The following is a 13,137-nucleotide window of genomic DNA, read 5'->3' on the forward strand; positions in this document are numbered from 1 at the left end:
GCTTAAAATAATAAAGGGTAAACTACTAAACAAGTAAATTAATATACCCCAACAGATTAAACACCCGTCTCTTCTTCAACATATTTCTCTCTCTTTCCCCCTCTCTCATTCTTCTTCTCCTCCTCCTCCTCCTCTTTTTCCTCTCCTTCCTCTACATACTCATTTTCTCTCGCTCTTCCTTAATAACACATTTATCTCTCTCTCTCCATCAACTATTTTAATACTCAAATTATATATTTTTTACATTGAAACAAAGTCACCTAAAAATTTTCAAACAAAACAAAACACATTAACATTTTACCAAAATCTTTCAAAGAACACCTATTAACATTTACCAAAAGATTTAAATGTCTCTGCTATCTTTTCTATAGGAACTCGGGTCTCTTGGTTGTTTTTGAGCATTCAAACAAGGCTAGTATTATTTGATCTTACTCTATTCTTGTTTTTACGTTTGAATTTAAACTTTCTTATCGTTCTCACTTGAAGTCTTATTTGATGATATAATGAAGTGTTGGGTACCTCAAGTCTAATTCCCTCAAAAACTAACATTTTTGCCCAAAATAGACTGAAAGTATTGATACTAGCCCAAGAGTATACATACTCATGTAAAAGTTTCGATACTTTATATATGTATCGATACTTTTAAACATTATGTTCTACCCAGTTTCGAAACTTTGACCCAAAGTTTCGATACTCTTGCCTAGAAACTCACGAATTTGCCCAAAACGAAGAACAAGTATCGATACTATCCCTATAGTATCGATACTCTACCTATAGAAGTCATAAAACAAGTACGAAAAACTCTATTTCTCAATCCCAAAGACCTTAGTGAGGTCCCCAAACATGCTTAAAGTTTAATTGATCAAAGGGGTCATAATAGAGGCTTATTAACATGCTTATAACATCAAATGAATAATCTACCATGGAAATTACTAAACATGCTTTAAACTTAACTTTCTAACACATCTTAACTTTCCATGATCTACACTTGGTATGAGAAAGCTATAAGTGTGTTACCTTATTGCCTTGCTGCTAAAACATCCCTTGAATCAACAAGGATTTACCCTACCTTCAAGAAAAACTCATTTTGAAAACTAATTCTAAAACTCACAAAATGAAGCTTAAAACCAAGCTTGAAATATGGAGAGAATCATTCTCACCTTAGTTTAGCAACCCTACACTTAGGACTCTTAATATCTCAACTTTGAAGGAGGAAGGAAGAAAGAAAGAAATTATAGAAGAAAGAAGAGAAGTATTTGGTGAGGAGGTAATGGGAGTGATTCACGTATAAGGTAAAAAGAGAGAGGGAAAGATATCAGCTTTAGCTAAAAGGGTAAACTACACTTTAGGTTCTTCTCCAATTAACTTACTTTTAAAAACACCACTTTTCTAAAGCTATTGGGCCAACCTAAACCCAATACTCTTTCTAATTGATCCAAACTATCTTAGGAAATCTAATGGGTTCAACTATTGGTTTTGGGATAACCCAAACTATTGACCCGAGATTTGGGGTCTTACAATTTATGAAAATGTTTGGAGCTGATGAATGTTTTTGTTGGATGTTTATACCATGATAGTAGGACAACTAATCACTATTATCATCTCAATTTTAAATTAAAATTTTGGCAAATAAGAAATTTCATATACAAGACAATTGATTTCAATAATTACAATTGAACAATCAATTCACTTACTATTAACAGTCAAATTAGAATGATTTTAATTGAATATTTGTTGTCTACAAACATTTAATTCACTGGTTGTAATCATTTTATCGAGTAAGCAAACTAACTTTAAAATTTAATAAGCAAAGAATTGAGATATTTAAATCATTCTTAATGTTCTATAATTGAGAAGAAAGAAGGTTTAAAGATGAAATTCAATATTGATATCAATAAAACATTTGTAATATAAAAAATACATAATTGGAAATCAAAATAAATAATATGATAAATTTTTATTATTTGTATGTTTTTATTTTGACTACTAATGATATAGTAGAATGAGATGATAGATTCTTACGACAAGGTCCAATGTTTAAAATTTAATGTTATGAATTGAGCAAGTTAAATTGTGAGATTAGGAAGTTCGCTCTCGTAATGAACTTCTACATTATTTTATTAATGTCAATCCATCGATAAATCAAATATTTGTGGTTATATTAAAAAATTACAAAAAATTTATATTAAAAATTTAATTAAATTTTGTATTACACTTTTATGGAAAAAATTTAACCGTCATATAATTATTTCCCCATTAAATACTATTTATGAAAATGTTTGGAGGTAATGAATATTTTTGTTGGATGTTTATGCTATGATGATATGACAACTAATCATTTTTATTTTCTCAATTTTAAATTGAAATTTTGGAAATTAAGAAATTTTATATGCAAGCTAACTGATTTTTTGTTTTGTTTTGAAAATGGTGTTTTGTATGATAGAATTGGTTCAAGCATATAAAACAAGACATCGATAGGGGTCTCGTTAAAAAATTCACTAAGTCTATATGGAGAAAAAGAGTGCACCCAATCAATGTCGATACAAGATAAGTTCTTTCAAAGAGCAACACACAACCATAAGTTGCTGGACAAAATCGTATACACAAACACATAATTGTCAAAAGCAACAAGGATTCTTGGACACCACCTTGTATAAATCTTCGTCAGCATTGCGCCAATATAATTATTGCCAACAGCTGTGCATTCACCAGCATAAACGCCAGGTACTTAGCAAACGCTTCCAAATCCCATAAACAGACCATCCAAAGGCGACATACACCCCACCGACAAATCTATCTCATGAATACACGGAATAGGGTCGAAGACTCATTAACACCTAAGCTTTACGTTCAATAACAAGGAGCCTTTCTAGTTATACCATATGAACTGGAAGAACAGCTCCATAAAGGCACGCTATAACCAAAACACCTCAACCGAACCATATGTACCATGATATGTTAAGGCTATAGAATTCAGGAAATGGCCTTTAAATAACACACGCAAGCCAATTAATTTGAATAATTATAATTGAACAACCAATCCGAATTTACTCTTAACAATCAAATTAGAAAGATTTGAGTTGAATAGTTATAGTCTACAAACATTTAATTCACTAGTTGTAATGATTTTCTCCAATAAATTGACAAATTTGAAATTTCATAAGAATATAATTGAGATATTTAAATAATTCTTAATGTTTTATAGTTCAGAAGAAAGATAGTCTAAAGACGAAATTCAATATTGATATCAATTAAACATTTGTAATATAAAAAATACATAATTAGAATTGAAAATAAAAAGCATAGAATTTTTTAATAATTATATGTTTTTATTTTGACTATTAATTGATCTAGCAAAATAAGACGGTAGATTCTTACAGCAAGGTCCAATGTTTAAATTTTAATGTTGTGAATTGAGCAAGTTAAATTGTGAGATCAGGAAGTTTACTCTCGTAATGAACCTCTACCATATTCTATTAAGGCCAATCCATCAATAAAGCAAATATTTGTGGTTATATTAAAAAATTACAAAAAAATTTGTAAAAAATTATATTAAAAAATTAATTAAATTTCATATTACATTTTTATGGAAAAATCTAACAATCATAAATTATTTGTCCCATAAATACTATTTATGAAAATGTTTGGAGCTAATGAATATTTCTGTCGGATGTTTATACTATGATGGTAGGTAGAGGTGCACAAAAAATCCGAATATCCGATTTTACGTAAAAAATATCCGAAACCGGATTTGGGAAAAATCGGTTTTTTTAAACCGGATAGGATATTTTAAAACCAGATAGTATAACCGGTATCCGGTTTGGGAAAAAATTGGACGATCGGATTTTTTACCGGATTAAAAACCGGTTTTTTATCCGGGAAAAAATCGGTATGGGGTTTAAAAATCCGGTTTGGGGTTTAAAAAATTGGATGACTGGATTTTTTACCGGATTAAAAACCGATTTTTTAAAAAACCGGTTTTTTTTCAAACCGAAACCGGTTACATCATCGACCCTCCAAACCGGTTATGATCCGAACCGGTTTTTTTTATAAACCGTTTTTTTGACTTGGTGAAAAAACTGAATCGGTTTTTATCCGGTCCGGATCGATTTAAATCCAGCTATGTGCATCTCTAATGGTAGGACAACTAATCACTTTTATTTTCTTAATTTTAAATTAATTTTTTTGGCAAATAAGATATTTCATATGCAAGCCAATTGATTTGAATGATTATAATTGAACAACAATTCAAATTTACTCTTAACTGTCAAATTAGAATGATTCTTGAATTAAATATTTTTAGTCTACAAACATTTAATTTACTGGTTGTAACCATTTTCTCTAGTAAACTGACGAAATTTGAAATTTCATAACCAATGAATTGAAATATTTAAACTATTCTTAATGTTTTATAATTGAGAAGAAAGATGAAATTCAATATTGATATCAATTAAACATTTGTATTGTAAAAATACATTATTGAAACTTAAAATAAACATTATTGTATTTTTTTTACTATTTTTATGTTTTTATTTTGACTATTAATTGATATAGTATAATGAGACGATAGATTCTTACAACAAGGTCCAATGTTTAAAATTTAATGTTATGAATTGAGCAATTTAATATTATGAATCGAACAAGTTAATTTGTGAGATTAGGAAGTTCACTCTCGTAATGAACCTCTATAATATTATATTAAGGTCAATCCATCGATAAATCAAATAGTTGTGATTATATTAAAAAATTACAAAAATATTTCTAAAAATTTGTATTTAAAAATTAATTAAATTTCATATTGAATTTTTATGGGAAAAATTTAACTGTCAATATTTGTCCCATAAATAGTATTCATGCATTGCATTTTATTTTACTTTTAATTTTCTGACTGCGGAGGTCTTCCACGGAAGCTGTTCTAACCTGACGTTGAGGGCAGCCTACTACCCTACCTCCCCTTACCCCATTGCATATGGGAATAGGGTTTTGTTGTTGTTGAATATTTTTGTAGGCAGTCTATACTATTATGGTAGGACAACTATTCACTATTTTTTTTAATTTTAAATCAAAATTGATTTGAATAATTACAATTGAACAACAAATTCAAACTTACTCTTAACGGTCAAATTAGATTGATTTAAAATGAATATTTATAGTATATAAACATTTAATTCTCCGGTTGTAACATTTTTGTCCGGTAAACTGATAAATTAAATTTCATAAGTAAAGAATTATGATATTTAAATCATTCTATCTGAGCTATTGCGAGATGTTCAAAAATCTAAAAAAACAAAGCTCGAATTTGGTGAAGGTGAATATTTCAAATTGATTCATGAATATCTTTAATTTTGTTTCAATAGCAAGTGTGACTTCTCGTGGACTTTCAGTCAAATCCTTTCTATATCTTTTTCTTTAATGAAATCTTTTTACTGCTTGTTTCGGAAGTTTTGATTCTTGCATTTCTTAATCTAAGTCAATGCAATTCGTTTTCTTGTAATTTTAATTTTCCGGAGTTTTCATTCCTATTAAGCAATGCCTTGCTTCAGTCACATTTGCAGATATGGCCCAAAATGGCGGTAACGGTAACAATGGTGTGAAGTTTGAGGCGCCGCAACCGCACTCGGTGAAAGAACAATTGCCTGGAATTCAGTATTGCATTAACAGCTCTCCTACATGGCGTATGTAAAATCCGTCTCATATCTATGCAGACTTTAGCAGTCAGTTTCTTTGTTATCCATCACTAAATTAGACAGTTGGCGTATTTCATGCAATGTTCCCTGGTTTTACTTTCAGAATCCAAACGCAGAATTTGCTAATCTGAAAAAAAAAAAGAACTTTGAATCGATTGAACCTTCTCTTTGTATTATGTTTTTTCAATATTTTATGCAGCGGAAGCAATTGTACTGGGTTTCCAGCATTATCTACTCACTCTTGGCATCACGGTTTTGATTCCGAGCATACTCGTTCCTCAAATGGGCGGTGGAAATGTGAGGATTTTATTGGTTTATCTTGCTTGATTTTTCCTTTTTCTTTCTTTATTATGTTATTCTGTAAGTGATTAAGTCTAGCTGAAACCTTGTTTTGGGTTTGGTGTCTCTAATACAGGTTGAGAAGGCAACAGTCATTCAGAGCTTACTTTTTGTTTCGGGATTAAGCACGCTTTTTCAGTCATTTCTAGGAACCCGGCTCCCCATAGTGGTAGTGGGTTCATATGCTTATTTGATTCCTGTTACTTCTATTATCCAAGCAAGCAGATACAGTTCTTGCACAGATCCTTATGAGGTTGGCTGGTTTTGTTATGCTTGTAAAATTTCTTTTCAAATATATTACCACTTCCTATTGTTCTTGCTAAAAAGTTCGAATATACTACTGTCTTCGCCAAATCCTAATTTTCCTCCGTCGTATCAACTCTTGCACTCAAGTTCGAGTAACCTAGCTTAAAAGTTGCAGCTAAATAGCCATGAAAATTTATTGTCTATCTGGATTATTTTACAGAGGTTCGTACGGACAATGAAAGGGATTCAGGGTGCACTCATTGCTGCTGCATGTTTCCAGAGTGCATTGGGATTTTTAGGATTATGGAGAAATGCTGTGAGGTTAGAACCTTCAAAGTATGTAGACTGATTTTATTTGGGGTGTACTATATCTTGAATAACTTCTTTTCAGGTTCCTTAGCCCTCTCTCTGTTGTTCCATATGTGACTTTTACTGGGCTTGGACTTTATCATCTTGGCTTCCCCATGGTAATTTTTTCTGTATATTTTAGTGACCGGCTTCTGGGACATCTCCTTCGGATTTCGTTGTGTACCGGCATTTTTCATAATTTCAGTGCCGTTGCCATCCTGCTATATGATTTTTAGCTGATTCCTTTCCTTTTTTGCCATTTAATTCAGCTTGCAAAGTGTGTAGAAGTTGGCCTTCCAGGGATTATTCTCATGGTTTTCATTTCACAGGTACGTTTATTCTTCAATAAAAATGTTTTCACAGTTTTTTATATATATAATTATTTTGTGGTTATTACTGTTTATTTTTGCAATTTTTGGTTATGGTGAGACGTATGCTTCCCTTGAGGCCTTTTTTTTTTCAAGATCTCTTCGCTTCTATCACCTTCACATTCACAATTGCTGTTGATAATTACTCTTCTCTTAATTTCTCGTGATTCTGCAGTATCTTCCTCGTTATATACAATCAAAGCGCCTTATCTGTGACAGATTTTCAATCCTCTTCACAGTTGCAATTACATGGTTATTTGCTCAACTTCTAACCTCAACTAATGTATACAAACACAAACCAGAGAACACCCAGATTAGCTGTCGAACTGATCGTGCTGGGCTTATTACCACAGCTCCTTGGTATGTAATTCCAACTTGAGGATTAGTGCCCAGTAAGAGTATGTGTTCGACGAAAGTATGCTCAATTGAAAGCTTTTTCACGTATTTGAAGACAACAATTCGATGCCTATATCTGAATATCCTAACGTAGATACTTTAACCTGTCAACTTAAATATACTTGTAGATGTTAAACTTTTACCTTTTAACTCATGATCTTACTCTCAAATTATGTGTCCTTAACTGCAGGATATATTTTCCTTATCCCTTTCAATGGGGAAGCCCCACCTTTAATGCTAGAGATGTCTTTGTTATGATGGCTCCTGCTTTGGTTTCTCTTTTTGAGGTTTGAGCACCACCTCAAAGTCTCACTTCAACTTGAACTTTTTATTTTTTTTCCATATATTTGGATGATTACACCTCATGTTCATATTTGTATTTGTATCGAATGCAATATTTTTTCTAATCTTCAGATGTCACTGATCATGCATGTTGTTTGCAGTCAACTGGTACATTCTTTGCAGCTGCAAGATATGGAAGTGCTACACCCGTTCCACCTTCTGTTATTAGCCGTGGTGCTGGATGGCTGGTAGGAATTGTTTCTTTGATATCTAAGTCTGTGACGTCTCGGGTTCCAGGACATCTTCCCCACATTGTCCTATGCAGAGCGATTTAGCCGTCGCCCCTCATGCTCTTATATCAAACGTATTGTTCTCTTCGAGTACCTATCGGTTCTGCTCGGCCTTGTCACCAAAGTACTTGTATTGCGAAAAAGGTCTCCCGCGTCCTTGCCACGGCAGGCATATTTTCGGAGGACAATTAAGGGAAAGTTGTGTGCGACAGAATCCTCCTGAAACCCGAGCTGTTACAGAATCCAACTAGACTTTTCCTGTTTTGAACATTTAATGCAATTTCCCCTTATTTTTTTTCTTTTTCAGGGAATTGGGGTTTTGCTCAATGGTTTTCTTGGTTCTGTCACAGGCACAACTGCATCAGTGTAAACTTGAAACTTAGCCATTTAACATCATTGAAATTTGGTTCATTACATGGATATCTGTTAGGTTGACCACTAGACTTTGCTCTTCAACAGTGAAAACGTAGGCCTGCTGGCGTTGACAAGAGTTGGAAGCCGCAGAGTAATTCAAATATCAGCTGGATTCATGATTTTCTTCTCCATATTTGGTAAGCCAGCAGCTCAACATTAGCGCAGTGTTTGATGGGAGAGAAAATGGAAGGAAAGTGTTCCATCCTTCTGTCCCTGCTTCCTCTCATTTTTCCTCGCAGGGAAGGGAAAATAGCCTTTTTAGCTCATATTTTTCCTGTCCTCCATTTTCTCTTCCAACCAAAAACCCAATAGCTATTTCCCATTTCATTTAATTTCAAAATTACATTAATCTATATAATATGGATGTGCATACAATGTAAAAAATAAGAGCTTTAAGCACTTGTCTGTATCTTTATTTCTTCCATTGATGCATCACTATCAGTTTTTTCTAGTCTTTTAAGGATCACTAACTTATTGCTATCTTTTGATCTTTTTCAGCAAAATTCGGAGCCATTTTCGCTTCTATACCATTACCAATTGTGGCAGCTTTATACTGCGTTCTCTTCAGCTATGTCTCTTCTGCTGGTCTTAGCTTTCTCCAATTCTGTAACCTGAATAGTTTCAAAACAAAGTTCATATTAGGCTTCTCCTTCTTCATGGGTTTATCAGTTCCACAGTACTTCAGAGAATATTTTCATGGTGGTTGGAGATCACCTCATCATATTGGCTTGGTATGATCCCTGGAAAAACCTGGTTCAACTCTTAATTTACTTGCATATGTGACTCAGTTCACTTTCCCTTTATTTGAAGCCTAACAATTTCTTTCCCTTATGAGTTGCAGTTCAGTGACATAATCCTTGTGATCTTCATGTCACATACAACAGTTGCTGCGCTGATAGCTTTATTCTTTGATCTGACACTTTCTCGAGAAAATGATGAAACCAGAAAGGACATTGGGTTGAATTGGTGGGAAAGGTTTAGCTTATATAAATCAGATGTTAGGAATGAAGAATTCTATGCACTACCCTGCAGCCTCAACAAGCTTTTCCCATCAATTTAACCTTTGAAACTAAATTATTTACATTTTCTTAGCTTCGTTTATGGAGAAATTATCAAATTGTTACCAGTCTTCCTGTAATTTTCTTGGTTATATTTATTTTCCTAATTTTCCTTCTCATCTTGCAGTATCGAAGGTCTGAGTTCCTAAATTTTCCAAAACCAAAAAAGAATTAAATGGTTCAACTGTGAGCTTCATTTGAATCAGTTTTCCCTTACAACCTTAAATAATTTTTTTGATCTCATTTGTAAGATTAATTTCGATAAGATCAGTCAAAATATTCGGACAAACGAAAACAATGAATTTGGTGAGTGTCGGATATAGTTATGCATAATGTGTCGAATATTGATATTAAGAAAGAACAGAGCATAACAAGAATACCGGATAGTCGGATACAGTTATGTATAATGCTTCGAGCATTGGTATCAAACTCGGTTACATTAGAAGAAAAGAATGAAGCATAAAAAGAATATCAACCCAAAAAGGAGAAAAGAGATGGCAAGTGAGCACATATGTAATCAGCAATGTTCTCTTTTACTTTCATAGTTGGTTCTGCAAGATTTTCAGCTTTACTTCGAAGGAAACAAGAATATATTCCAACAAGGATTCAATTAAAAGGGTAGACAAAAATGGAAAGGCAGAGATATTGGACTGTAATTCCATCTTTGTAAAGGTAGTCGATGAGTGCTCAACTTGTGCACTATCAAACCCTTGTTCCAGTCGCCAAATAAAAGTTTTTTTTTTCTTTTTTACAATGATTGATTTGATCAAAAGATGTTTGATCCTGTTTTTTATTGTTATTATTGATAGATTTCATCAAAGATTACCTTCCAAAAAAACACATTATCCATCCGTTAAGAGTTCACCATTCAAAAGTTGACCAGAACATGTTCCTTTTATGTGGACAACTACATGATCTAAAATTGGATGCTAATTAACAGCGACAGATGCAGTTACCTTTAAAAATCTATAAATACCAAGCCTCGGCTTCTCCATCGGTGCACAAATCTGAGAAGGAGAGAGGGCTTACATGAAGAAGAGAATCGTGTTTGGTAGCCAAGGATGACTTGCCTGCATCTCTCAAAGAGCTTCAGATTCTGTAAAAAAATTCACGAAGCAGAAGAAGCTCGTCTTGACGTTGCCAGGCAGTCACCTTGGCTAATCTAACAGGTTCTTTTCTCTCATGCTAGTCCTTTTCTTCTTCGTCATTCATCTATTTCAATCTTTTTTTACAAGACAGATTATAATCTGATACACATGAGCAGTTATAATTGATACCAAGATTCGAATTAATCTCGTATTTGATGGATATTACATTGTTATGATGTATAGCCTAAAAGAGAAGAATCTCCTGTGAGATTTGCATTTATTTTATAGTATAAAATTATTGAGTTGTAGATGCCATGAATTATTAGATGATCTTTAACCTATTCAGTGAAATCTGCTCATTACAGGTTATATTTTCTACTGTTTCAAGCCTCGTATGTATGCCGAAGGATTATATATTCAAATAATTAATATATGTTTTAGTAATTTTGATATTAAATTATTCCAGCTATATTTATACTCTTTTATATTTGTATGCAGATAAGCTGCAGCTAAATTACTTATAGAAGTTTGTATGCAAAAATCCATTTTTAATAATTTACCTAGGGAAAGTGTTCTTAATTAAAAACGTGGTACCTGAACCAATATATTTAGGTTTAGGTGCTTAAATTATTTTGGATAAAAAGATGACCCTTTTCTACTTTTTCTGTTGTTAAGTTCCTGTAATGCCTAAGATCATGTGCAGGGACAGCAACTGCAGCACCATGAGCAGCAAGACGGACATATTATTGCATTGGAACGTACTTTTGTAATGCAAGTTGTGGATTTATCGATTTGTGCACTATCAACCTTTCTTTTTGTATTCCCCCAATATCCATCAAATTAAAAAGAATAAAAAGTCAAATCTTTTGATTAAAAGATGTTTGCTTTTTCACCGAGTTCTTCTAATTCGATCCTTTTTGTTATTAATAGAGTTCAACAAAGAACGGTTTCCCTTTAAATAAGGATTCTTCATTCAAGACTGACCAGAATGTAATCCATAGCATCGTCAGCTTCAAGATGTAAAAGTCAGATGCTAATTAGTAGTGACAACTACAGTTTTCCTTTTAAAAATCTATAAATACTAGAACATTAGTGTTCCCCCTCAGATCACAGAACCGAGAAGGAGAGAGGTCTTACATGAAGAAAAGAATCGTGTTTTGTAGCCAAGGATGACTTGCCTGCATCTTTCGAAGAGCTTCAAAAACGTTATGTTAAAAACCATGAAGAAACTGGTGCTGGTTTTAAGGATGCCTGGAAGCCATCTTGGCTAATCTAACAGCTTCTTTCTCGTCATGTTATGTAATACCCCGAATTCCAGGTTAGTAGTTCGGGTCAACTCGAGACTCATGAGTTGAGCCCATTAGATCTTCTAAACCAGTTTAGACCAGTTTTTGAGTGTTGGCTTAGGTTGGCCTAGGTTGGCCAAGAGTTAAAGTTAGTGGTGGTTTTAAATAAGAGTTAAAGGTGACGGACTAAAATTGTAGTTTCTCATTATTGGTTTTAAAGCATAAAAACCCCTTACGTGTTTTGCACATGAATCAAAGCCACCAAAACCTTCATCCACTCGTCTTCTTTTTTCTCTCTTTTTCCCTCCCAAAGAGAAAGTAGAAAGGTGAAAGCTTTAACATTGCCTAGTTTGAAGAAACCAAGATAAGAATCATAATCTTCATCCCTTAAGCTTCATTTAGGGCCCTTAATCTCAAGTTTTGGTTAAGATTTCCAAAAACGAGCTTTTAGAAAAGTTAATAAATTTAAAGGGTTCAAGTTTATTTCAGTAAATTTGAGTTGTTTGTAGTATCTTAATCTTGTTTTAAGCCTTATATAAGTTAGTAAACCCTTTTTCTTGTATTTGATTAGCTAAAGAGGTAGGAGAAAGTTCAAAGGTTAAAGGTAAAGAGAAAGTGAATCCTAGAAGATTCGAGAGGAGTTTATCAGCCAAGAAAACAAGGTAACATGCTCATAGCTTCCTTATACCAGTTGTGGATCATTAGAAATGAGTTTTACCTAGAAAGTTAACATTAAAGCATGTTGAGTAGATTTTCATGGTAGATTTCTATTAAAATTATTTTAGCATGTTATAAAGCCTTATTTATGACCCCTAAGATCAAATAATACTTAATAACACATTGGGAAACCTTAAAATAGGAAAAATAGGGAGTTTGGGTGGCAAATTCGTGAAGAAATAAGGCATGTTTTAGGGCGAGAATCCATACTATAAGAAGCAATATCGATATTGTTCATGTTTCAAGCTTAAAATCGAGAGTTTTTGAAGAACAATATCGATACCCTTATAGGAGTATCGATACTGAGGGTTCGGTATCGAGACCGAAGGGCTTGGTAGTAGGCTATTTTTGTATCGGTACTTTAGGGAGTATCGATACTCAAGGTCCCAGTATCGATTCTCACATATGAGTATTGATACTCCCTCTTTCTTTTAAGGCGTTTCAGTTGGGGTATCGATACCTTGGGATGGGTATCAATACTGAGGAGAAGGTATCGATACTGTAAGGTCAATATCAATACCAAGGTTAAGAATTGAGCTTTAATTCAAGGGGAATTATAGAATCATGTGAGGTTTCTCAAAAGCTTATAATTACTCCCAAATAAGACTACAAGTGAGA

General features: G+C 33.1%; 1 protein-coding gene across 1 annotated transcript; it reads left to right on the plus strand.

The window, feature by feature from the left end:
* The first annotated feature begins 5,557 nt into the window (after window positions 1–5,557).
* On the plus strand, window positions 5,558–9,466 carry LOC120194249 (putative nucleobase-ascorbate transporter 10). Its single transcript, XM_039196615.1, has 13 exons — window positions 5,558–5,675; window positions 5,887–5,984; window positions 6,103–6,279; window positions 6,493–6,593; window positions 6,664–6,739; window positions 6,890–6,949; window positions 7,164–7,348; window positions 7,575–7,671; window positions 7,828–7,914; window positions 8,264–8,322; window positions 8,416–8,507; window positions 8,869–9,101; window positions 9,212–9,466. Exons 1-13 carry the CDS (start codon window positions 5,558–5,560, stop codon window positions 9,428–9,430), a joined length of 1,602 nt encoding a protein of 533 aa, XP_039052546.1. The 3' UTR covers window positions 9,431–9,466.
* Window positions 9,467–13,137: the final 3,671 nt, after the last annotated feature.

This window comes from Hibiscus syriacus, unplaced genomic scaffold (genome assembly GCF_006381635.1).
Source record: "Hibiscus syriacus cultivar Baekdansim isolate YM2019G1 unplaced genomic scaffold, ASM638163v2 tig00116997_pilon, whole genome shotgun sequence".
Taxonomy (NCBI): domain Eukaryota; kingdom Viridiplantae; phylum Streptophyta; class Magnoliopsida; order Malvales; family Malvaceae; genus Hibiscus; species Hibiscus syriacus.

Bases quoted from the DNA above. Each gene is read 5' to 3' on its own strand.
- LOC120194249 (XM_039196615.1), top strand. From the start codon at position 5,558: ATGGCCCAAAATGGCGGTAACGGTAACAATGGTGTGAAGTTTGAGGCG. The intron at 7,915-8,263 runs GTAGGAATTGTT...TTTCTTTTTCAG, and splicing joins GCCGTGGTGCTGGATGGCTG to GGAATTGGGGTTTTGCTCAA. The intron at 8,323-8,415 runs GTAAACTTGAAA...GCTCTTCAACAG, and splicing joins ACAGGCACAACTGCATCAGT to TGAAAACGTAGGCCTGCTGG.